This window comes from Falco punctatus, assembly GCF_963210335.1.
Source record: "Falco punctatus genome assembly, chromosome: Z".
Lineage (NCBI taxonomy): Eukaryota > Metazoa > Chordata > Aves > Falconiformes > Falconidae > Falco > Falco punctatus.
The window spans coordinates 39,457,013-39,482,863 of NC_137586.1; the positions used below are offsets into that span (position 1 = coordinate 39,457,013).

The window sequence follows — 25,851 nt, forward strand, 5'->3', positions numbered from 1 at the left end:
CTGCTGACTTTATTGAAACTTTCCTTATTGCTGCATAGGAAAGTCAGGTCAGAAGTCACTGTTTTTCTTTCTCTTGAACATGTAATTCTTTCTATATCTTTATTATGTTTTGTCTTATTTATGTTTCTAATATAGTTTCCTAGATATATTATCATTATACTTTTTAGTTTCTTGTGAAAGATATTGATGAACAAAGAAATCATCCATTGAATCATCCATTGAATTTTAGCCACTTTAGCCTGATTTCAGAAAGGATATGATTTATATTCTGGATTTCTTCTCGTCAGTTTGACGCTCAGGTGCTGGAGCAGATTTTCTTGCTCTATTTTTATCCATGACAGTTTCACTGCAGTGTGTGACTTAAGAATTGTGGAATTATATGCCAGAAGATGGGCAGCATGCCAGCATGCATATACAGTAGTTATGGTTGATAGCAAATGTGGTCTTATATTCACTGTCTGCTGAGTGAATCTCAAAAGCCCTCTCTGCTCTGTTGAGATAGATTTTTCCCTAAGAAAGGATCAACAGTCAAGAGGCACCCACTAATTATTAAAACTGTGGTTCAAAACACATTGTGACATTAACTACTCCAGATACCAACTCCCTGCATGACACTCAGAAAGCTAGAAAATTACTGCTTACACAAGCTCTTCCAGCTGCTATGAACCTGATAAGAAACTCTGTGACTGCCTCCACATCTAAATTTCAGCCCCCCAGCATATATAACTGTGCCAACATAGCATTAAATATTGAACACTGACTGTTTGTTGGCTAAATGATAACTTCATTAATAGTATGTAGTCTAGCTAAAATAAATTGTATCTTCCACTAGCAATGATTGCAGTAGTCATGGATTTGTCTGGCATCTCCTGCAGAAAACACTCATAAATACCTATTTTTCTAGTAAATAGTTTCATTTTTAATAAAATAAATTAGAATTATAAATTATATTTCATACAAATAAAAGCTGCCTGATGATTACTAGAACTAAAGAGAACATTGACAACATGGCTTAATAACTTCAATATAAGTGTACCCTATATCCACTACTAGAAACATTAAATAGCAGGATATTTTTAGCAAAAGATCTGTTGGGTTGTTTCAGCTTGCAAAACCTGAAATGTTAAAGCTATACTATTTTTTTGCTGGAAAAAAAGAAAAAAAAAAAAAAAAGAAGTGTAAAACTTATCTCCTCTTTCCCCAAATGCTGTTAACGATTCTGATTCAGAGAATTCAGTCTTTCTCCTTAAAAGTTTTCTCTGCTTTTAAGTAACTTAATTTTTAAACAGTACAGGAATACATTTGAGAAAACAGGATACCTCAGTACCAGACAGATGCTCATGCTACCTTCAACCTCTGCAAATTATCTTCTATCAAATTAGAAAAGTCAATCTTGCTCAGTAATTTTCATCTAATTTCAGAACACTTCACCAAGGAAATCATTGACATCATTGTACATTTTACCAAAATTTCCACAGACATGGGGAAATTGTTGTATGGTGCAGAATCATTATTCATGCATGACCAACCATCAGGCCACAGCCAGGTATGAAGAGTGATGCAAATGCTGATGAAATCCCTTCACAGTCCCAGTCTGCCTGTTTCCAATAATTTCCTGTTCTCTGTGACATGCTAAACAATTTCATCTGAGCTGTGATCTGACAGAACTAGGTACTGCCAGTATGGAGGAGGAGTCTAAAAATTTACAACATTATGACACAGGAAGATAGAGAGAAAAAGGTCTTGTCCTCGAAATCACCAGTGGCACTTCCTTAGGCTGTGAGCTTCAGGAACAGATGATATAAAATGTATTCACCTTGTATTGTTCCATGAACACCGTAATTACGTGGTTTATGTACATTTTTTAATCCCTTAATACACTCAGTTTGATGAAATTTCTTACAAAAGAAGCTTAGTATTTTTATGAAGAATGTCAATTTTTACATAGTGTTTCCTGAATTGTATGTAAAGGCTGCACTTTCATTTGCTCTAAGTAGTACATTAAGTGTTTATGGGATTTTTTTTCTGATCAAAATCTCAATTTATTTTTTAATGATATAAACATAAAAGCTCTTGATCTAGGAAATAAGAAAAGTGTTTAAATGTCTGTTATATAGAAGCCAAATGTATTTATGTAATTAAATATTAATAGCCCGTTGAAGGCAATATTTTGTACCTCACAAATATGTTCATTACCTGTCAATAGGGGAAAATCTTCAGCCAAATAATGGCAACATTTTCTTACTCTCCTTAAGAGACACACACATTCCAGATCTTAGTTCTGTGTTACAGAGTCTCCTTAGCAGTATTTTTTTGTAAAGCAAACAAAAGTACAACAATGAATGTAAACATGCATATATTTAACTACTTCCAGATTGCAGTATAAGCTAATATAACAGCTTTTGGTAGCACAGTTCTTGTTAGTACAAATCTGTTACCACACCTCTCAGCTGAAAGAAAACCTTATTCCTCCTGAATTCCTTCGGAACTCTCTTCATCTGGCAGTCTGTTGTCACACTTAGACCCCATGCTGCTTTAAACCAAGCAGTTTTGTATAGAACTTTTCTTTCCCATCAGATCAAAATGGAATAATTTTTATCAAGTAACTTAGCCCAATCTCAACAATCCCATTTCTCTGGATTCCAGAGGTGGCTTGCTGGAGTTTTTAATATTACTTCTTCTGTTGGGTTTTGGTGTTGAAAATTAAGGACTGACTTTTCTCACTCGATTTTCGCCCATTCCAGCAGCTTCGTGAGGATAGCAGCTTTTTGCCTTGCCTTAAATCAGGTATCTACTTTACTTTCCAGCTCAGAAGATGAGCTTTGATTAACAAAAAGCTAGTTTTATAACATATACAGGAGCATTTTTGCTAAGAAAGTAAAGCCTCCCCAGGTTTTCATGTAGCAACACTGACTTCAAGTGCTTACTGCATACAGTTACAGCAAGCATAATCTCTACCACTATACACCTCTATCAGGCCAGACTGCATCTGCTTCAGAAGAAGGCAGATTAAGCACAAAAAAATGGTATTGGACACTTGGACTGGGCAGCTGGAACTGGAAGGCATGAGTTTCATCCTGTTGCTACACAGCGAAGTTGTACCCATGACGCCCCATATAACTTTTGGGTATGCTGACACACCAGTCACTTTGCTTGGTCCAGTCTCAGGAGAAAAGCCACAGGAGAGTGGGCTACTTTGAGAGATCTTGTGAGTCCACAGAGTGTCTGGAAAACAATCTTAAGAAAACAAAAGAGGAAAGGTAAAGACCTCAAATGAAAACTAAAAGCAAAGGGACATTTGAAAGGGCCATTGAAGGAATCATTATTTTAATGAAGCAGGAGGCAGAGGGACAAGAGCAATTATTTTGTTAGACATTTACCACCCACACTCAGAGCATTTAAATTCTCAGGAAAAAAAAAAAAAAAAAAGAAACAAGCAGTATAGAGGAACACAGTTTCAAACCACATCTATTTTAGAAATGTGCTAGCACGAACTTCATTTCTTTCCCACCACCCGTAGTTCTCCAGACCTTCCAGGGCAAATTTCTGGGATCTTCTGACAACAAAAAAGATGAGGTAGCCACTCCCAGCAAGTGTGCATAGAGCTAAGAAGTTAGCAAGAACCCTCAGGAATCGAGTCAAGTGAATATTTTCCTCTTTTCGGCTTTCCTGCTCTTCCACAATAGCTTCCTGCACTTGTTAGAAAGAAAAGAATATTATGAGTACTTTAATGGTCAAGACCCCACATTGCTTCCCAGTCATTAGAAGTCAGTTAAATAAATTCCAAAGATATGAATGCACACTTGGGCATCATGTTTTGAGATGATCTTATCTCACAAAATCCAGTTTGGACCCTGGCAGACTCTGGGGTTTAGGCTCCCCAGAGTTTGCTTTGCTTCATGACTGTGTCCCGACTGAGTCTCGTTACACCTGCACTTGTGCGCCAAAAAGAAACCAGCATGTTCTCTCAAGCTTGAGAGCTTCTAAGGCCGAGTGACCCAGCAGGATGAATGTGTGATTAGCTGTCAGAAAAGGAACTGTCATACTTTAAAAAATGTGCATTTGTGAGAAAAGAGCAAAAAGTTTTAATTTGAAAATCAGCAATTCAGAAGGAATGAAAAGACAGTTTAGATGTAGGAATCCCAAAAATGGCAAATAGTGTGCATCTTCAGACTGCAGAATAAAAACTGTCCCACACGTACCTTTGGCCAGGACTGACTATATTGAGACTCTAGTATAACTGTAATATCCAGGTTCTACTTTTGCCAGCAGAAAGAGCTTTTGTTCTGAAGTGTCCTTGTGAAAGGGAGTTTGGTTACAGCTTCTCACTTTGGTGTAGAGATCAGTTGTCCAGAGGGGAAGCTGAACTCCTGCATTGCAACAATTACTCTGCATGGCTCTGCTTTTCTTGGGATTTGTGTTTTTTACACAAATGAAAGGAGATTGCAAAAGCTCTTGAGAAAAATTCCCATAGCTCACACAAACCCTTTTCTCTAAGGTTCCTTGCTTGTTTGCAAAGATCACAGTAAAACTTAGTTTGTTTCTCAAAATTAAGTCTCTGTCTCAAATTATTTGTATTCTTCTCCAAATAGCTTTTAGCAACTGACCTTAGCAGGTAGGCAGGGAAAGCTCACACAGTTTCAGTGCTTTCAGTCAGTATTTCCTCAATACTTGTTTTTCTTGGACCTTTTCTTTCTTTTTCTTTCTACTGACTTTGAATGTGGTTATCTTTTATGTCTGCAGTTGGGAGGGTGGGCAGGGTGAGGTGGTATATTGGCTATACCACCCCTGCAGAAAGGAAGGGTGGCATGTGCTTGGTCCTTCAGCCCCCATGTTGTATATCGTCACTGTGACTGCAAATCTAGCATCACATTCTTTACCTGGCAACACCTTGTGAGTGTATTCCCTGTACATTATTACACTGAAAACTAAATTTTCCCTTACTGCTGCACCGGTGTGTCCCAGTGACCACAGTGTAGAAACATATTCTTTGGCATTCAACAGATAAAATATATCCCCTTCACTCTTTTCACAGCAGTGCATCTTGCATCCTGGCCCAGATTCCCCACACCATGACTCTTGGAATCAACATACCCTATAAACTGAAAAGAGGCTTAAACCCACCTTGGATTCCTTCCAAACTGGGCTATATTTCATAATTAATTTGAAAAGAAGGCTTTATATTATGGAAGGAAAATAACCTTGGGGGTTTTTTTGCAAGTATACATTCAAAATTTTAAGGCCAGTTCTTCTGACAAGATGAATAGCCCTTTACAGACCATTTTACTGCTTTATCTTATGGTATCTCTTCAGTATAGCAAGAGAATATGACAATGTGAGATTGGCAAAATGTCACCAGCATTTTAAAAAATAGTTTTTCAGACAAGTACTATAGAAACTGGAAGCAGTCACAGATGAGAAAAAAGAAACAATTATTTTTACAGTAGAATCGTTTTTCTAAAACTAGTACTATGGTCACAGAGGACACAGAAGATGCCATTAATGCTTTTCCTTCCACAGTCAAAGGGAAAAAATTAAGATGGCAAGGCACAAAGATCCAGACTCAGAAGAGTATAAAACTGCCAATTCCAGTTTAAGTTTCTAGGCCCAGGTACAGCTGATACTTGAACTTATTTCCATTTAATTCATACCAGTGAGAAAGACAAATCAGGTTACCTCTCCTTACAGAGCTCTATGTTACCTTAAAGCTTGTTGTGATGGAGGCAAACTTATTATCCGCAGTCTCAGGATTGCCAATCAGGTAGTCCCAGCTTGTGAACATTTTCCAGCTGAAATTAAAACTAGTATCATCCCCACCACCATCGTCATTTGCATTCCTTGCCATTCTACAAAAGCCAGACAGACACAGGAAGACCTTGTTAGAACTGGTTCTGCTATGTAAGAATGATTTGTAAATTGTTCCTAAATTATAACATTGTTCTGGAAAAAAAAATATTATTGGAGTCAGCCGTGTCCTATTAAGTCTGGAAAGTTCAGTCTGTAACAAGAAAGAAGGATGGAGACTTGCATATTTAGAAAATTTATGAGCTCACAACACACATTTTGATGAGAAAGAATGAATTTATTTCATTAATAGCTCAGACAAACTCTGCTGGATGAGAAACTCGATGGGAAAACAACATCAAAAAGACCTCTCAAGTAGAAAGCTGAAGAGCTTCCTGAACTGCAACAGATTTTATTAGAGACTTCACAAAGAGAAAAGAATTCTAAAATAACAAGCCAGCACAAAACCTGGTTATACCATATAAAAGTGTCACTAATACAGCTTTATATCTTCCCTTTCATCTCCTATGCACTTATAAACAAGGTTTGTAACAGTATCCAGAAATATCAAATCATTTCTTCAGTGACTTGACTTAATCTTGACTACTAACTTCTCCGTTTTAAATGCTGTCATTCATGTAATAATAGTCTTGATTCTGTATACTTTATCACTTAATTCAAACTACTAAGCACAAGCATGAAGTATATTGGTAGGGCAGGCTTATTTTAAAGCTCACTAATGCTGTAGTGTTATGTTATTAATATCAATGCTTTCTATGCGCTACACTTTAACAGTCCAGCAAAATATATACTTTCAAATCTAGGAAAAGAAAAGTAAGTAAATAACACAGAAAATCCTTCTGAGCTGTCATAAACTAACACCAGGGTTGGTTTGGTGGTGGTTGTTTTTTTGGTGTGCTATACTGCTTGTATACAGAAGGGACAGAGATTATGAAAGGTTCTTGGTAGGATCTGCCCTACTCTAGGTTTCTAGGCTAAGATAATTCCTTCACAAGAGTTCCTAACGAAATACTGAATAGTCTTGTGGCTGGGATATTATTTCTTTGAGACCAGAAAAGTTTCCATTTTATGTTATACACTGAAAGACCTGCAGAGAGCTCTATCTGAATTTAAATGTTTCTCCTAAACAGAATAATAGTCCTTATAAGCTTCACTGCTTCTTTCATGTAAATATTCCCTTTCTCAGATATCAGTCAACAGCAGAAAAATGATAGCACCTTGTCTTACTCTGCTTTTAGTTTCTGTGCTTTCTGGAGAAATAACAAAGAGCAAAAGACTGCAAGAACCGCTCATAAGATTACCTAAACATTGATCACCATTAGTGTCATGTGACCATATGGCAAGTTAGCTCTTACAATGTCTTTTTTTTCATCAAGGATATTCCTTTGTTTGGGCCACAAGTATTGTCTACTATAAGGGATATTATTATTATTTTTTTTTGTCTGGGTGACAGTCATTGAAATACATTTATTTGAGGCTAAGACTTTTCTAACCTTCACAGCTACATCATCAAAAAACATTTTAAAATATATTTTTGAGCTAAACTAATTACCTTTTTTATTGCAGCTGTTTATTCCTCCTCCAAAAAACAGAAACATGAATATTTGGAAAACAGAACATGAATTAATCCAGAGCTCATGCAAGTGAAAAATAATTACTTAAGCACAAAACAGTGGAAACAGATTAGCTGCAGTTTTCTCTATATTCACAAGTGTGGTTGAACCTTGACGTGCATTTCTCTGATTTTTTTCACTGTAGGCATCTTTTAAAGCCACCACTATAGCTAACTGTATTATTATGGCAGGTGGTCATCAAGCTTGAATCAAGAGTATTAAAGATTATATTAACTGGCAGCCTATCTTCTTAGAAGCTTTCAGAATTATCACAGTTTATTGCAGTAATGAATTTGGCTATAAAATAATAAATTTATTTCATTTAAATTTTGATGTTAAGGCAAAATTGAAGTCCAGAATTCAAAAGCCAAAAAGTTAATATATCACGAGTCATACTGCCTAGGCCCTGTTTCACTTACCCCTGTGCTTCCTACTGTTTTAACACTATGTTCTTAACGTTATATTAAGCATAGTTTGCACACTGCTGAAGATTATTTTGCATTCCACAGAACTTTAAATCCTTATTATAGTCAGTAGCATTAATGCTTCTGCACAACTTTGCTAATGTGACCTAACCACTATAGTCTTGCTGAGAATCATTTACTGCTGACTGAGTTACACACAAAATTATTTGTCATATGTTTCTTTCTTTCTTGTCTTCTTCCTTTGTAAAAGAATTTAACTCACATAAGGTATCATTAAACGCAGAACAATTGAATGTCCTGGATGTTAGCTGACATACTGCTAGATACAGAGTATTATGAGAAGATGGGCTGACAGCTCTGTTCCTTACTTTATACATTCATTTTTCCTGCAAGAGGGAATTGTTATGTTATTTCAGCAAAGATTTTTTTGCACTTCCACAGCACTGCAACATAGCTGCTGTTGCAGAAAAATAAATAAATACAGACTGAAGGAATCTTACATGACTTTGACCTTGCACTTGAGCTTGCATTGTCCTGCCCTTACAATTATCATATTTTCAAAAAGATATCTCAGTGGTCAACAATGGCATTATATTCCTTTTTAAATGTACTTTATTCCAGAGCCAAGGAGAACTTACGTTCGAATGACAATCATAAAGCTGTAGCCAATAGTCCCAACTCCAACAAGGAAATACGAAAGAGGCATCCTGAACTTGAGCCATCCAATTGTCCTCTGGTTATTGTAATAACCATAAAAGAGTACAGAATACTGTGCAAAGCCCTGAAAAGTCAGCAAAAATCATAATGTCATGTCTGTTCAATATGCAAATAATCAGGAATTGCACAATAGCAAAGTACTGAAACATTAATTTCGATGCATTCAAAAGAGCTGTAAGCATTACTACAATAAATCTCACAGGATGGAAAATCTCTCATTTGGAAAGGCTTAGAGTATTTCATGTCAAGTTTCAAATCTTTTATTTTTAAAACTCTTCATGGGCACTCCATCTACATCTTAATGAGTCAAAACTTTATTTTTTTCCCTCATACTTCTTGTTTTAAAGACAAAAACTTTTTGGTTTACAAAATTTGTTTTACAAATTACTTTCAGATGTAGATTTTTAACTTAATTTTCACATTTATAAAATTTACTTGTAAAGCCTATTTAATACAAAATTCTCGTATGCCTTCTCTGACAATGTGTCTACTTTTCATTGGGTGATCATTCAATATATGTTAACCAATAGTCAGTAGCATTTTATGGCTGTTTATTCAGTATGCAGAGTTTTTCAACACTTAGACTCCAAGACTGTAAAAAGTGCAATGTAAGCGTATTCTTTCTCAGCAAGTCAAAATGCATTTCCTTTCCTAAAAATCTTAGCGAGAATTACCGTCTCTTCTCCTGGTCAGATTATTGATTTTTCAAAATAAACTACTAGTACACTATCATCTGTAAGCAATAATTGCTGGTATTTAAAATGATCCATATAGCTAAAGCTTCCTGATAATCCTCAGGTTAGAGCAAGAACTTGCCTCCCAGAAGAAGACTATATGCAGAGCCCTTACAAGGACAGCTTAGCACATGCACTGCAAGTAGCAAAGCTCCAGCTGGGTGTGATGATTTCAAGTGAAATAGAGTATTTGACCATGTAATTGGTGGATGCACCTTGCATTATTTTGACAATAGTACAGCAAGCTGAGAGTTTTGTGAATTAAAAAAGCAATTTACTTTCCTCCTGCTTTTCAGTTGCTCATTTTACTTATAATAAATAACACCTTTCTCTTACATATTATTGCAAAACATGCACTTAATTTGTTGTAGCTCTTACTGTACACGAAATGAGTCAGAGCGTTATCTGGAAAACCAAATTTACAATCCTAAGCAGAAAATAAAATGTTAATATATGATAAACAGAAATACTATTCAAAATGTCTTGATTTGGTAATCAACATATCTCATTTTTCTTAATATCAGAGTAGCTTTGAGAGATGTGCCTACACAACAGATAGTAGTATCTTTTTCTATGATAAGGGAAATACTGTTGTAGAACACATTTGTTACTAATTACTAGTAAAACATTTCTATCATTCAGGAAACATTCAAATTCAATAGTATATCATCTGCATATTTTTGCTCATTAAAGCATCCTACAATTCCATTTTAGCTCGGGTTTCAATACAGCCTAAAGTAGCTCTGGAGAGCCTTTTGGATTCTGCAGATTACTAAAATGCTTTTTAAGTCGCGGTGTTCTGCAAAGTCAGAGTAGTTCCTCCACTGCATGTCATTCCATATGTTGTTTCCTGGGCTTTGCCTACTGCATGTCACCAGTAGACCTGAAATATCTTTAGCTGTGTAAAGGTAGGCATGCATGGAAGATCTTTTGCTCTCCTTTCTGAGCCTGACATAAAAGAGGGGAGAGATAAGGCTATTGGTCAAATGCTTTATTGTAATGAGCCTTGAAAGTCTGAATTTTACATTTGGATTATTATCTGAACTGTAAAACATACAATGTTAAAACTGAATTCCAGCTGAAATATATCATAATCCAAAATTGTTTCTTTTTGCCATGTCAGAAAATGAGAAAATGAGCAAAAAACTCAAAAGGTATGTTGTGCTCATCTTTCTTTTTTTTTTTAATGTCTTAAAGATTGGTGGGGTTTGGGGTTTTTTTCAGGCTGAAGTAATGTTTGTTGATATGAGTTCATTTATTTGTAACTTACTTGATAGCACACAAGAACTGCTAGCAGATGAAAGGTAGTGTTTCCTATGCTGTTTAATTAAAGATGTCATTGTCTTCAGGGAGAATTTATCAATCTGACATAACTCAATAAAATTCTTTTTCCCCCTCAATATGTCAGGACATATACCTCTTTCACTATTTTATTCCATGTTAATTACCTGTGCATTTGCTCCTTGTGTTAACTGCGACCCTGTTACTTGCAACACTTTCTTCTTCAGAGATGTCAGATCCTGTTTCTGACAATTATAAACTTCCCCTCCCTTTCTACCATCTGTCTTCATTCATCTTTTCTCAAATGCATTTCTTTTAAAAGCTTTGTTCCCATTAGGTGTATAAAGCTCTACTAGTTTCTATTCTCTTTACAAAATGTCCAAGTTACTGTGATTCCTTTGTCTCCAATTTCCCCCTTATGTTTTAATTTCTCATTTTATTATTATCTAATAATAAACTCCTGATGAACCAGAAGCATTGTCAACTTATGCAGCAGTCATTGCAAAATGTTACATACACGGCTTTTTTAGAAAAATTTTTTGTACTCTTTTCTATCCAAGAAGGGTCCATCACTTTATGTGGTAAACTAAGGCAGAAGTATCTGTTCACTTTACGTACCCTTATAGTGAAAAGACAAACATTTGCTAATGATGATGATGATGATGATGATAATAATAATAATATGGCTAATTTCTAGCCATTGTTATATTATTTTCTTTAGATTCCGTTGTTTACAGTTAATAAGCCTGAAAGATTTACTTGTAAATTAGAAAACAGATATATCCAGTAAGGTTTTTTCCAGTGTTCTCTTGTCTTACAACCCAATCCTTTCTCCGCTGATAGCTAAAGGTTGAAAATAGAGCCAAGGAAGCTAAATAAAGGACCAAAATACAGCAGCATCTGCATGTCCACAAAGTATTGAGCCAAAAACCAATGAATCCTGACTGAGATCTGAATATCACAAGCTTGGGGATCTCTCCACACCTCAACCATACTGAAAAATGGCAATATTAATGAGAAGTATAAACATTCCACCCTTTTCATGTTTTTTCAGGGGAGATCAGAGCTGGCCTCCTGTTGGAAAGAGAACAGGTATGAATGCCCCTTCTGAGACTGCCTGCACTGTTCTCCTCACCAGCATAGGTGGGATGGGACCTCACACAGGTCAAACCTACATGGAGAGGTCACATTTAGATGAGTTGTTCTGCAGACAGCTGGAGAGCCTGAGCTGCAAACTGGAGGAAGCTGCACCTGACTTCATTTTTCCAAGAAACGGGTCTGCTACTAACATTATATTCATGCTTGTTGTTGCTAAAACAACTCAAGGGCTAAAAGATATGTATATGCATAAGTCTTTCAAAGTCTTGGTACCTTTTACAAAAGGTAAAGAAAGACTGGGGGAGAAATCACACTTTGTTCTGTGGATACTGCTTCCATTAATCTGCAGAAAAACCTTAACTAGATGGTTGCACCCTTTCACAGTGCAGAGTACCTTTTGACGACATTGACTGCATGCCACAGAGAAACTTAGCCTTCTAAGAAACACGTTGCAATACCAAATTTATCATTAGCTGACTACGCAAATTTGTGTCATCTTTATATAAAGAGGCCAACTACAGAGACATGCCACACACAAAATCTGATAAAACTTCTGTTTTCAGGAAGAAAAAGCATTATGACATATTTAGGAATATACCATTAACTTTTCAGTGCAAGAGGTATAGCTCCACAGGCCAGACTGGGTGTCACGTCAATGGTAAAGAGTTAAGATATGTTTCTCAATTCAGCTAAAGTATCTGCATGTTCTATAAGACTAAAAATAAAAAATGTTTTAGGAAAAGCCTACAGAGCATATTATTGGATTATCTTTTCTTTTTTTCTAATTCACACTGCATCCTCACATTTGGAACCTTAATCATATTAAAATAAAGGACAAAATTCACCTATAAGAAATGGCACATCAATACCCAGGGATGTGAATCCAGCTTTGAGAGTTGTTGCTGCATGGTTTTGAATTGCTGCATATACTGAAATGTGCATGTGGACATTGAGCTTCATTATTTGTTTTGTCTGAAGTAAATGTCTGTACTCAGAACTTGTGAAAAGAAGTATTAGATTAAATCTATTGCCATCTTTTCCTGAAATATTAAATAATCAATTAAGTCCATAAAATCAGTCATGTGAATATGCATTATTGCAAATTTATGCACTTACACTAAAATCCCAGAGAGTAGCAAAGTTCATAGCAGTTGCTTCCTCAGCTCTTGGGACCGTTTTTCTAGGTAAAGAGCCGTATGGTTTCCCCATCAAAGCCTTGAACCAAAAAATGAGAGCAATTTACATTTTAAAGCAAAATACCAACAAAGGGAAGAGACAGTGATCTGTCATTTCTTAGGAAGACTTGTTTTGTGTTCCTAAACTGCTTAGTGAGGATGACCTATTTCTCCAATATTTTTCATTGTTCCTTGCATTAATGATTGAAACTATGCTTAAGTACACATTCATGGTGTTTTCTAAATTTAAAGTAATGTTCCAATGGTATCAATGGATTATCAAACTGTGCCTCTTACATTTAACGGCAAGACAGAAATCCAGGTTCCTCTGATGAGTGGTGTTTGTCTTACACACAAGACCAGAAGAACAATTTTTCTTGCATTACAGATTTTACTGTTTTTTCAATTGAAGTGTATGGGAAGATGCTAAGGATTCAGTTTTTTGATTCTGAGGGCCCACTGCTCCTGGCAAGATGTTTGCTCAGCAGTCTATGTCCTGACAGGGTCCTTTCCAAGCTTTATCCTGCAAACTGTTGGGCATTTTTCCTGTTTTGGCTTCAGTTGAAGATGGATCATGCTATTGAAACACTATACTAGGAAGCTGTTGGAAATTCCTATGTGACTCTTTCCCAACTGCTTACTAGGAGGTAAGATAAGTAAGAGGATATGGAATAATGAAATTAGGGAGACGGCACAATACTTTTAATTTTATATAAGCCCCCGTTTCAGAAAGACAGTATCATGGTTCAAAGGAACTAGAAAAATATTACATTTCACAGAAGTGATTTCTGCCTGAATTACATCTGCTCTGAGCAGCATTATTAATAGTGATGCTGCACACAGTGCAAAACATGAGGGGTCTCTCTTGGGATTTTACAGCCCTGTTGGGCGTTATCAGCATGTGAGTATTAATGCAACTGAGAAGGATCCATGGTGCCTCAGAGGTCTGGAATGTATCTTTCTATTACAATGCACATTTTAGTCAAGGTACTCCACTTGGCTGCTTCTTAGACTCAGTTCCTCTCCTTAGTTCCCCATAGAAAAAAAAAAAAAGTTTAGCTCCAACTCCATACTGTGGGAAAGCACTTTCAGGACACAATCCTATATACATTTCTCTGTTGTATCTATTTCAAGTCATGTCTGTGTAGAGACAACTGTCCACAAGGTAAGTACATCTTTGCAGCCTTAGTACACCTTAATACTTTTAAATGGAGCATAAAGAGATTACAAATTTATTTAAAGGTCCAGTCCTACGAAATCTCGCTGCAAAGACAGAAATTCACATAACAACTCTCAATGATAATTTAAAAGATTCCCACCTCAGGCACCATTACAAGTCCACAAGTCAGTCCGAAGAGAATCATGTTTATTCCATACATCCAGCGTAGGAATATGAAATAAGACGCTACTGAAGAGCCAAAGTGACCTATGAAAACATGAGATGTGAAAAGAGCAAATAAGTTAGTTGTCTCATGCTGTTTTACCTTAAGATGAAGATGCTCAAAGTTCACTTAAGATAAGTACAGTCAGGGGAAGCTTTTAATTTTCTTTATTACCATAATTCTAATACTTTTTTTCCAGAATGCATACTAGCATTCACTGACCTGGCAGAGAAAACAGAAGCAAAAAATGTAAGAGTATTATTTACACGGAGTATTTAGGGTTGTGCAAAAGCTGCGACATTTACTATTACTAAACTATTAATAAATCCCCTAGTGGCAGGTTTCACAGCAAATAACCTTTATTTATTTATTTATTTATTTATTTATTTGTCTGATGTGAACTGTAAGTATTCTGGACATGTTGAATCAGTACTTATCTCAGTTTTAATCAGAAGCAGCACAGAATTAGCCAGATACTTTAAGTGCTGTTATTGGAGTGCTCACCAGGGAAGAATAAAAATATCTGCCAGTGTTTTGTACCCTTTCTTTCTCTTGCGTTGCTATTTATGTGTTCCACCAGCATGCAGGTATGGAGGCAGTTCCATTACCAGGTGCACAGATGAAGCTTTGGACTCCACCCACTACAGACTCCTGACCCTGACCTGTGTGAAGAAGAGACTGCAGGGGAAGCAGTTGGCACTAAGGGCATGATTTGACTAATACTCTGCAATTCAGGCCAAACTGAAATAACAGTTCAAATTCAAGCCCAGTTTGTTGCAGCACAGCTCTGCTGAATACAGGACAGCTGGCAGTCAGGCTCATCTGTCTCTCAGAGTTAGAAAAACAGCAGTTTTCAGTTCTGTTACTAGTCATTCACAAGAAAAATGTGACCTTTCAACAGTTTATTCAGGCACAGTCTAGTTAAGGTGCCTGATGCACTCTGATAGTAAATAATAAGAAGGAAATAACTCTGTGACAAGGGTCCTATTTGTTATAGTGGGGAGTATTATGAAATTAGGCAGAGGTTAAAGGTGAGTTTTCTTGCTAAGGCTTAAATGTAATTAATACTTTCCTTTTTTCTTCTTCTTTTCATTACTTTATTTTGTTATTAAATGACAATGTTGATTATAATTATTACTGAAATGAAAGAAATTTAGTATCTAAATATTAATAGTGCTCCTGCTGCCAGTCCACAGGCCCAAGAGAAATGATTCCTATATCAAGTCTAAATGTGTGGTTAGAGCAATTTTGTAGTTTAGGACACAGTATGAAAAGTTTAAAACAAAGGTGTGTTTTCTCATGCCAATATTAATAATGTTTAATAGTTAATATTTATGTATTTTTCCTATACTCTTTTGTAGCATGTCTAAGGCACAGCAGTATGACCATTGAATTATCTGACTGGGTCGAGGTTGTTCTTGGGTATCTACAAGTGACCTTGAAATAAAATCAGAATTTTTTCTTCAGAGCAGAAAGAGCACTTCAATCTACCTACAACATTAGCTGGTGTCCTTCTTAGATTAATCTGGCCTATCCTAAATGAGCCCTTTTTTATCAAAAGTATCTTCTTGAAGGTGTTTAAATCTTCCCACCAAGCTGTATTTATAGGCTTATAGCTGGTATATATATGTATATAGCTTATATAGCTATAGCTGAAAAATAGATGTTTCCTCTACAAAGTAGTCTGCACATAATTGTCAGGCTTTTGTTCCTTTCATGCTTCTGCTGCTTACACTTTCTTTTAGCTAGGATCATGCAAAATTCAATCAGAACTTTCATAAATTCTTGCCTCTTTTATGTGCTATTAGCATGACCTCTTCTTATACCCTGTTAATAAGCACTTCTTTCTGTTGTGCTTGCCTTTGGAAAGGAAGTAGCTTAAAGCATAGTATTAGCAGTGATCATAGAGGTTTACATAAAAGTTTTACCTCTAGTTCCTTTGTGCTAAGCAGGTGGTAATTTACCTATAATCCCATCTGTTGGAAGGAGCAGAAGCTACCTATGAACATTTCATTTTTAAGCATGTGTACTAGTGAATGAAATGTACCAGATACCTGTGTCCTCGTGGAAAAATTGGCACAAAAGAAACATTACTTTAAAAATGCAAAACTGTGTACTGACATGGAAAGCAGTTGTACAGACGCAACTCTGTGGCAAGTGAACTGAGTCAGTGCATTTTGCAAGTCGTCCAAACAACCTACTTTACCTGTCACAATCTGATGTTGTTTGCTGCTTGTTTCATTGTACTGTCTCCTCTAAAAATGGGCTGTTGAGTAGGCAGTGCTCACTCCAGTTTTCTCTATGCAACCGTACTTTGCTACATGAGACTGCAGCCCATGGGAACTGACATGACTAAGGACTCTACGCAAACATTGCTGTGTAACAACATCTTTTTAAATATTGATCCTGGTGTCCAAGCCTAGTGTTCAACTATTTTCTTCAACCACTCTTCAGCATTTTGGGTGGACTGAGAGATCCAGTGGTTACATGCAGGGTGTTGCCTGTGCCAGCAAGATTCTCCAAAGTGTTCAATATGCTGTATTTAGCAACTCTTATGTAAAGTCTTAAGCAACCAAAGACATTTTTCTGCCAGATTCCTTATAAGCAGTATCAGGTACATTCTGTTTATTGTTTGATGTCATGTGTTTAAGTCATTTTACAAGGGACTGAATTGTGCCCCAAACAGCTATGGCTGCTAGGACTCAGAGGAATCTGGTCCTTGCCCAGTTTGGAGCCTCCCCTTGCAGAGTTACTTCTGCTTCATCAACACAACTCCATGTCCGAAGGCAGCAACTGTTAAGAATATTTCATTCCCTGGAGTTTGTGCATACAAGCTTGAAGCTGAGTCTGTTAAAAAGGTGGGTGCTCCTCCAATGTGTTCTGTATTTGATCTCTGATCAAATCTGGAGATTTTGATGAGAGCTTGACATAAAAAATAGTTTTACAAATTATCTTATACTACCTCTGCTAACCTGAAATTTGAAGAACGCAGGGTAATCCTTGACTCAACACCAACAGCTTGTTAAATGCCAAAAACCACAAGATAATGCTTTCCACTTTACTAAACCTGATACATATGACCAATGTAGTACACATCTGACCTATATACATTTCTAGAAGAAGTTGAAGCAGCAGATTTTTGGTCTCTGTGACTCAATGTATCTTAATGTTTACTCTTCCCTTATACATAGACTAGCTTTTTTCTATTTCAGTTTCACTCACTTCTCATTTTATTATCTAAATGCCCTATTTCTCTGGGACATGGTAGCTTTATCAGCATCGTCATTAAGACAACCTTGATCTCAGTACTATAAATGCGCTAATACAAATCTTAGGTATGGGCTGAGAGCTACTGCTTAGATTAACCAGGTTTATTGTGATTTAAAATTATTTTCCTCAGCAATATTTCAGAGGTGTTCCCTTGAAATCAAGACTTATTCTAGACTACAGGGTTTTGCACTAAACTTCTTAAATTACTAATATTTGGACAGAACCTTGTTTCTGCAAGTAAAAGAAACAATTGCAGCTTGCCTTAGCAATACACTGAACAGAACAAAAAAATAATAAAAAGAGAGTAAAATTCATAATCTTACCCCTTGAGATTATGAAAAGGTACTATCCTACTGTGATTTTGGGACCCTCCAGATGACAGCAAAAATGTTACTTGTTTCAAATGAAAAAATAAATAGATACAAAAGCGGGACTGGAAAAAAATACCCTGTTCAATTTTTTATTCTGATTTTATGAGGAAAGAAATATGTCTCTTGGAAGTTACTGCTAGCAGAACAGTTTGTGCCAGGACAACTCCTTTACAGAAACTTTCAGAAACGTTACTTTCACAGATCCTCAAGACATCTATTATGTGTCCAGTCCACTAGGACACCACATGCATCTTGCTGCTGAGTTTGATTTTAACTACACATATGCAGCAGCTGCTTCCTAAATTCTGTGTTGAGTGAGTAGGTAATCTGTTCAGTGGTCTGTAGACCATATGTTTGAGAACATTGTATAATTTTTCCTCAAGGGCTATTTTGTAGTCTAAAACTCCACAAAATTAACAATGTATCATTTTCCTGTTTTTCTTCTGTTATAGTTATTGACTTTTGATGCAACCCACAGCTTCTTCCAATGGCAACTTCTTAAAATAAGTTTTCATTGCACTTTTCCATCTGCATTTCATTAGTGGCAGAGTCTCACTCAGGTATCCACGCAGTTAAGGCAAATTTCCTTCAGGGAGGGCTGCAGTTTAATTCACCACTGGAACTGGAACACAAAACTCACCTCTGCCAAAAACCTGCTCTCAAACATACCTGCAGTACTAACTACACTATGCCTAATATATAGGGACATCTAAGACCTCTGTTATTTTCTCTGTGTTGTGTTATGCAGTTGAAAATGAGAGAAATAATGCCAAAATACCATAAGTCTCAAGGTGATGAAAAAACATCACAGAAATAATTATAGTACACAGGCAAACTAAAGTGATGTTAGGCAACAGCTAAATCCCAATTCCACTTTTCAAGGATCACCTGTAAGCTGACTAACACTCTCTCAACTAGCTATACCATCAAGCTTAATAAATAAATACTCATTGATTTCATATTACACATTGAATACAGATATATATTTCTAAAGTATTGAAAAGTAATTTGCCACTTTGGCATGCATCAGGAATATGATATTAGATACTATTCTTTATTACCTTCCATAAGTACTTACTTTCAATCTCCTTAATTTTCATTTCCCAGGGTATGCAGGCTGTCTTAAAATTCTCAAAATCTCTCTGAAATTTCATCCATTTCTGTAAAGGGTCACAGATAAAAAAAACTACCATCATCTCAATGCCCAGATGTTCAGTTTCCCCTTAATCATCTACAGTATTCTCTGGCAGATAGCGCTAGCTCACGAAGGACCATCTCCTTTTGTTTGTTCTGAATATGTTTCCTACTGGCTCTGTGTGAAGTCCTTATCTCTTCCACAAGAAGAATAATAAAATAATCCCTTCCTTTCATGCCATTCATTTAATATTTTTTTAATTGTTTCTAAGAGTTTATTTTGTTATTTCCTTTGCTATTCAAAATTCAGATCTGGAGCTCAAGCTGTGTCATTTCATTGCAATTACTCTAACCAGTGGTTTATCTATTGGATAAGTCTAACTTCTGCACTTGAGCTTCCAGTGCCCAGCTGAGTTTGAAAGTCTTATTGTTTTTTGTGAACATTAATGCTTATGTGATGAGACTACACGACTGCTTGCAGAAAATCCAGTCTAAGGGTGAACCTAGCCACAGCAGGTAGTCCTGCCAAGTATTCTTGGCATCATTCTGCATCAGCATTTTAATTTGGCCAAGAGTGTGTTTTTTGAAGTGAATCTTCCAAACCATCTCAATTTACTACACTTGTATTTGCACTATAAAGTGGTGTCAGAGCATAAAACTACATCAAAAAACATAGTTGAGAGGCATGCTAATCCACATCCACTGTGCTGGGTATGTAGTTGTTGAGACCATAGATGTCTTAGCCCAGAGAAAGAGCTGCCAGAATACACATTGCCTGGACACTGGGTCCTCAGCAACCACTGTTCGGCCTTTCAGTCAGTCCTACAGAGCCATATTAGAATATACGTGGACCTAGAACCTTGGCTCAGTGGAGATGCTAACAGTATTTTTGCTGTGGGGCAAAAATACACTTTGTGATAATTCACAGAAGTTTGTCTCAAAAGAAAGACTGAGTTCTGGATTCAGTCCACAGAAAAGCCCAATCTACACCAAAAGAAATTAACTTCAATAAGATATTAAACTCTTGCAAACCAGTTGATTTTTGTTTTGATGACAAGTTTCTCAATCAAACTGGAAGCTTATGTTAGAAATCTTTTCATGCAAGAGAAGTGGAAATACATGTGTTAAAATGCAAAGAAAGACAAGGAACTCTGTTTTGGAAGATGGGTACATATGGCAATAATCTGCAAAAGGCTCCTTATTTGCTTTACATGAAGTTAGTGAAATAATAAATTTACCTTGGTCATCATCACTTTGAATGCATAGAATTTTTTTCCTTTTCCTTTTCCAAGAGCACCTTCAAACTTTTCAACAAAAAGCTGGGCTTCCCTGGAAAATGAGGGCAAAAGAGAGAAAGACATGATGCTATGGTAAATTTTATATTGTCTCTACCATATCAATGTAATTGTTTATGTGTCCTAACTCCTCATAGATTTTTCTATAATCTTGTTCCCTTAGTAATGTTTAGAAAGAAAAGTTCTGAGATTCTGTATTTCACAGAAGACTAATCAAATGTAATGCAAACAGAACAAGCCACTTTGGTCATCTGCCTACATCCAAAATGCATTTGGAACTCTGAGATCTGCCTACAACCAGTTAATATCATCAAATACTTTTAGTCACAGTGGCTTTCTTCTGCAGTTCAGCTGCTGCCTACTTGTGCCACTCACAAACTGTTATTCCTCCTGGTTCCAACTAATATAAATTGTTGTCCAACTATCTAAGGGAAATCTATTTTCACTTTTTATTTTGGAGATATATATACATTACAGACTTGGTTCCCCTTTGTCTACCCTTCTCAAGACTAAATTTAATTCAATTCTTCATAATTTCTGCATATATCATCTTCAGAAAAATTTCTTAGAATTGTACCTTCTTTGGTCCCCAAAACACTTAAATTTTGCTTATAAAGATATGGAAGTTAAATAATGATATACAATTATGAAAGAAAGATTTTTAACTTGTTTTAAAAAGGAATAGTGTCCACACAATAAAGCAATAAAAAGAGATCACAAGTATACTAATATTTCTTCCATTTAATCTGATTTATAATATAATTTTTATATAATTTTCCTGTAGAAGTATGACTTCCATGTCTGTCTACCGATAAAATGTTCCCTAAAGGCTAAATGTCCTGATCTAAAGCATTGGAAAATAGAATAAGAATCCTTAGCTGTTGGTGTATGCACAAGACCGTGTAACTCTTTTCTCATCACACTAGATGTCTGCAAAGAATTGCATATTGTATTGGGCATTGCGCTAAGCACTTGAGAAACAGTGGACTATTGGGAAAATGTTAATTGTGATCATGGCTCTCCAGAAGCACTAGAGATAAGTTCACTGAGTGAAATTAATTATCATGGTTATATCTTCTGTTCACATATTTTATGTAAGCAAGCAAAAAGATTGTGTTAAACTGCAAAATCTGACAATGGCATTGGCAGAATAGTGGCATAGCTGTGATAAAGGCAAGTTAAAATTATGTGTGAAGAAGAATATTAGCCATGTCATATTTTCTCTTAACTCATGGCTAAAAATCTCAGCCACTTTAAAAATACTATGTATTTTTAGTAACCACAAATGCTTAGGGTGATCTTCATACTGTCAGCTGAAGACCTATCAAAACCTTTCCCCACTAGACACCCACTGTGCCAGACTTTTTAGCTCACAGTAACAAGCCTCTGAACAACCTTTTGTTTCTATGCTTCCCAAGATGGTGCAAAATTGAGCTACTGAATTTGGCTTTCAGTCTTTGAGAACCTTCTGAGAATTCTCACCTTCCAAGAACTCACATCTAAACCCAGCTGGTGAGGCATCAGGACCAGTTTCGCCTCACCTAACCTCCCCAGGAGTTTAGCACCCTTTTCACACCATCTGAGATCCCATTTTCTCTTTCAAAGACACAGGTTGGCAGAAGCAAAAAGCTACACACAATTACATGAATCACAATCTGATCACTCTTTTTCTTTTATTTTCCCTGTGGCACAAGGCATGCACAAATCCAGATAAAAAAAAAAGACAAAAATACCCAGCCACACATCCCACCTATTTACCACTTCAAAGTGTTCTTCAGGGATCAAGTCAGCATCTGTTTAAGGCTCTAGAGCCCTCATTCTCAATTCTATTCTTCTGGATCACATTTGTGTGCTGGATTTTGGAGTCTGATCTTTCTGTGTTTTAGCTAACTTTGTCACTGGCTGAGCCTTCTTTATTTTCAAAGCCACTTCGGGTCCTTCAGAGGTTTTCTGGCTCCACGCTCACATCTCCTTCTATCATTTTGATTCGCATAAAATTTTACATTTAAATTTCAGATAAGTCAGAGAGAACAGATTCTTTCAGCTTCAGGAAACCAATGTCCGAGAGTCCCTTTTAAATCCATGTCCTCAAGATTTAAAATCTTGTTGCACTGTCAGGAGATAGTGGCAGTCCTAACAGCAGATGGCAGCTTCCTTGTAAACTCAGCAGTCAGTGCTGGAACAACAGTACCATAAAAGCATCCAGAAACAATAAACTGGGAACGTACCTATCACCCAAGTCAGCATATCGTATTTTGGACTTAAGAGGAAAACCTTCTACCATCACTTCTATCACTACGTAATTAAGCACTGGAGCTTGTTCATGAAAAATTACTGAAATCAAAACCTACAGAGCTGTAGAAAACTTGTGCTTTTCAGTCAGTAATTAGATGCAGTTATACTGAAGAATATGAAGATTTCACATTGCAGGTTGTTCTTTTTTTTATAGTGAAGTAGTAAGTCAGAAATTTAAGGGAATAATATGAAAACAACCATTAACACATAAAAGATCCTCTATAGTGGACACGAACATATTTTGTACCTGTAGCTGAACTCAAAAGTTCTCCACAAACATGTTCTGCTATAAAATTAAGCTAAGCTAAAACAAGAAGGAACTTTCCATAATGAAAGACATAAAAAGATGTATTTTAATCCAAACTTTCTCTTCACTTTTTTAAATATCTTTTTACAAGGTTTTCTACAAAAAGTAGTATTTTTTATCCCTCTCTGCCTACTGGACTCTCCATAAGCAAACTTTCAAGTTGAGTGTGAACAGCATTTAAGCTTCTTCTCCAGGACAAACCAAAACATTGCCTTCTGAAGGTGGTGACCCAGATTGCCAGGTTTAATGCTACTGACTCTCTTGAATGCTTCCCTGGGTTTTACTTTGCCAGTGCTGAGGTTTCCTTTCTCCCTGCATCCCTTCTTCCTCAACACTGACCCACTCCTGTATGTGCTGGTCACAGAAATGTTATACACCCCCCTTAAGTGTTAATGCTTTATAATCTGTTTTTCTCAGGTTTTCACTCCATTGGCTGGCCTGCATTGGATTAAATACATCATTGTACCACAAACAAACCAGATGATGATCTGATACCAGTTAAACTTCTTATTGACTGCATACAGAGACACATGCAGTCAACTGAGTTACACATGCAAGACTGGAGCACAAAACCAGTTGGATCCATGCAATCCAATATTTATGAAGCTACTTTCACGTTCCATGAAATAAGTATTAAGCAGCTCCTCTCATATTTTTGTATGTTGCTTTCATGCACTTAAAAATTTGTTGTATACACCTTGAAAAAAAAATCAACTAAGTGTAAATGATAAATTTACAATATTAGTTTTCCATTTGTGTTCTAGTCTACTTAGAATACACTGTGATTTTTGGAATTAATGGTAATTTTGGCATTAATGCATATTTCACACTGACTATGACAAGAGGAGGTTCCTAACACATATTAAAAATTGTGGCTATTAATATTTCCCACTCTTCTAAAGTAATAGTCAAAATCTTCACATAGTTAGTAATAGGCACATAGTTAATAAAAAAGTAGCACATGCTTATATGGCCCAAAGGATTGTGGTGAGTGGAGCATCATCCAGCTGGTGGCTGGTCACAAGTGGTGTTCCCCAGGGCTCAGTACTGGGGCCAGTCCTGTTTAACATCTTTATCAATGACCTGGACAAGGGCTTTGGGTGCACCCTTAGTAAGTTTGCAGATGACGCTGAGTAGGGACGGGGAGCGTTGACCTGCTGGAGGGCAGTCAGGCTGTGCAGAGGGACCTGGGCAGGCTGGAGCGATGGGCCGAGGCCATTCCTGTGAGGTTCAACAGGGCTCAGTGCCGGGTCCTGCCCTTGTGTCACAGCAGCCCCACACAGCGCTACAGGCTGGGGCAGAGTGGCTGGAAAGGGCCTGGTGGGAAAGGGCCTGGGGGTGCTGGTCCACAGCCGGCTGGGCGTGAGCCAGCAGTGTGCCCAGGTGGCCAAGGCGGCCAGCAGCACCCTGGCTGGTACCAGACACGGTGTGGCCAGCAGGACCAGGGCAGCGATGGTCCCCCTGTACTGGGCACTGGTGAGGCCGCACCTCGAACGCTGTGTTCAGGTTTGGGCCCCTCACTGCAAGAGGGACGCTGAGGTGCTGCAGCGTGGCCAGAGCGGGCAGCGAGGCTGGTGCAGGGTCTGGGGCACAAGTCTGACGGGGAGCAGCTGAGGGAACGGGGGCGGTTTAGCCTGGAGAAAAGGAGGCTGAGGGGAGACCTCATTGCTCTCTACAGCTCCCTGACAGGAGGTTGTAGCCAGGTGAGTGTCGGTCTCTTCTCCCAAGTAGCAAGCGATGGGACAAGACGAAAAGGCCTCACGTTGCACCAGAGGAGGTTTAGACTGGATATTAGGAAAAAATTTTTCACTGAAAGAGTTATCAAGCATTGGAATAGGCTTCCCAGGGAAGAATGGTGACCATTCCTGGAGGTATTTAAAAGATGTGTAGATGTGGCACTTAGGGAAATGGTTTAGTGGTGGACTTGGCAGTGCTAGGTTAAGAGTTGGACTCAATTATCTTAAAGGATCCTTTCCAACCTAAATGATTCTATGATTATTATGTAGGTTCTATGATTATTATATTTTTAAAAAATAATACTTTGTGAAAGGAAAGAGTGCAAATCGTCTTCTGCTCTTGGAATAAATGCAGTCAAGCTACCTTTGATGTTCTACAAGCCTGTGTTACCTCTTGGGGTGAGGTGGATTTTACCAATAACATTCTAAATAGCATTTTCATATTGCTCATTGAAAAAGACTAAATCTTATGAAGTCACCCAGCCACATGCAGATATAGAAAGGCATTATTAAGTGCTCCACAGCGGCTTATGTGTTAGCTGCAGCCGTGAATATTTGCGTGACTTCAAGATCTTACTTAATTGGTAGTTTAATGCAAATTTCTGTAACAATTTGATTCTAAGAAAATTTCCCACCAGAGTTTTAATGAAATATCTGAAAAGCAAATTCAGTGCAGAAGCAGAGCCTGAAGGAGAGCCTGTGGGTAATGAAGGAGAAATATGTGCAGGTTTGTGCAAGGAAGTATTATAGAAACCCTAACTGCCAGACAATGCTGAAGCCATCAAACAGAACATGTTTTCTTTCTCCTCCTCAGCCTTTCTTCCCTCACTAGCTCTGCAGCAGGTTAGTCCCTCTGGATTACTCCTGACCTCTGTGATTTGTAGGTTAAGGAGATATTTCCTTGACTTCTACTCAAGCTTTCCAGCTTTAGAAGTTCAGCAATAACTTGGCACCATTCAGTCACAGAACGGGCTTGCAATGTCCTTTCCATGTCTGTGACACGTATTCTTTTTTGTTAAATATAATCCAATATGTTACTTAATTCAGGTTTCTACCTTGATGTCTAAGCTATCTCACCAAAAGTCCTCTATTTGTACATCCCTGCGGATTTTTGCAATACTTTGTCCTTTCCTCCCTTCCTTTTGTGCTAAAAGTAAAATGTGAGGACAGGAAAAACGATCAAGCAATAAAAGTAGCCCTAAACCCATAGAAC

At 37.2% G+C, this 25,851-nt stretch overlaps 1 protein-coding gene across 1 annotated transcript in view; it reads right to left on the minus strand.

The window, feature by feature from the left end:
• Positions 1-25,851, minus strand: part of TMC1 (transmembrane channel like 1) — a 79,257-nt gene that overhangs the window by 20,450 nt on the left and 32,956 nt on the right. Inside the window, exons 4-10 of the mRNA XM_080373371.1 lie at positions 20,244-20,334; positions 18,950-19,031; positions 14,168-14,274; positions 12,790-12,888; positions 8,482-8,624; positions 5,702-5,846; positions 3,496-3,690 (exon numbers count right to left, since the gene is read on the minus strand). Coding sequence (XP_080229497.1) covers positions 3,496-3,690; positions 5,702-5,846; positions 8,482-8,624; positions 12,790-12,888; positions 14,168-14,274; positions 18,950-19,031; positions 20,244-20,334 — 862 coding nt within the window. The remainder of the gene's footprint in view (positions 1-3,495; positions 3,691-5,701; positions 5,847-8,481; positions 8,625-12,789; positions 12,889-14,167; positions 14,275-18,949; positions 19,032-20,243; positions 20,335-25,851) is intronic.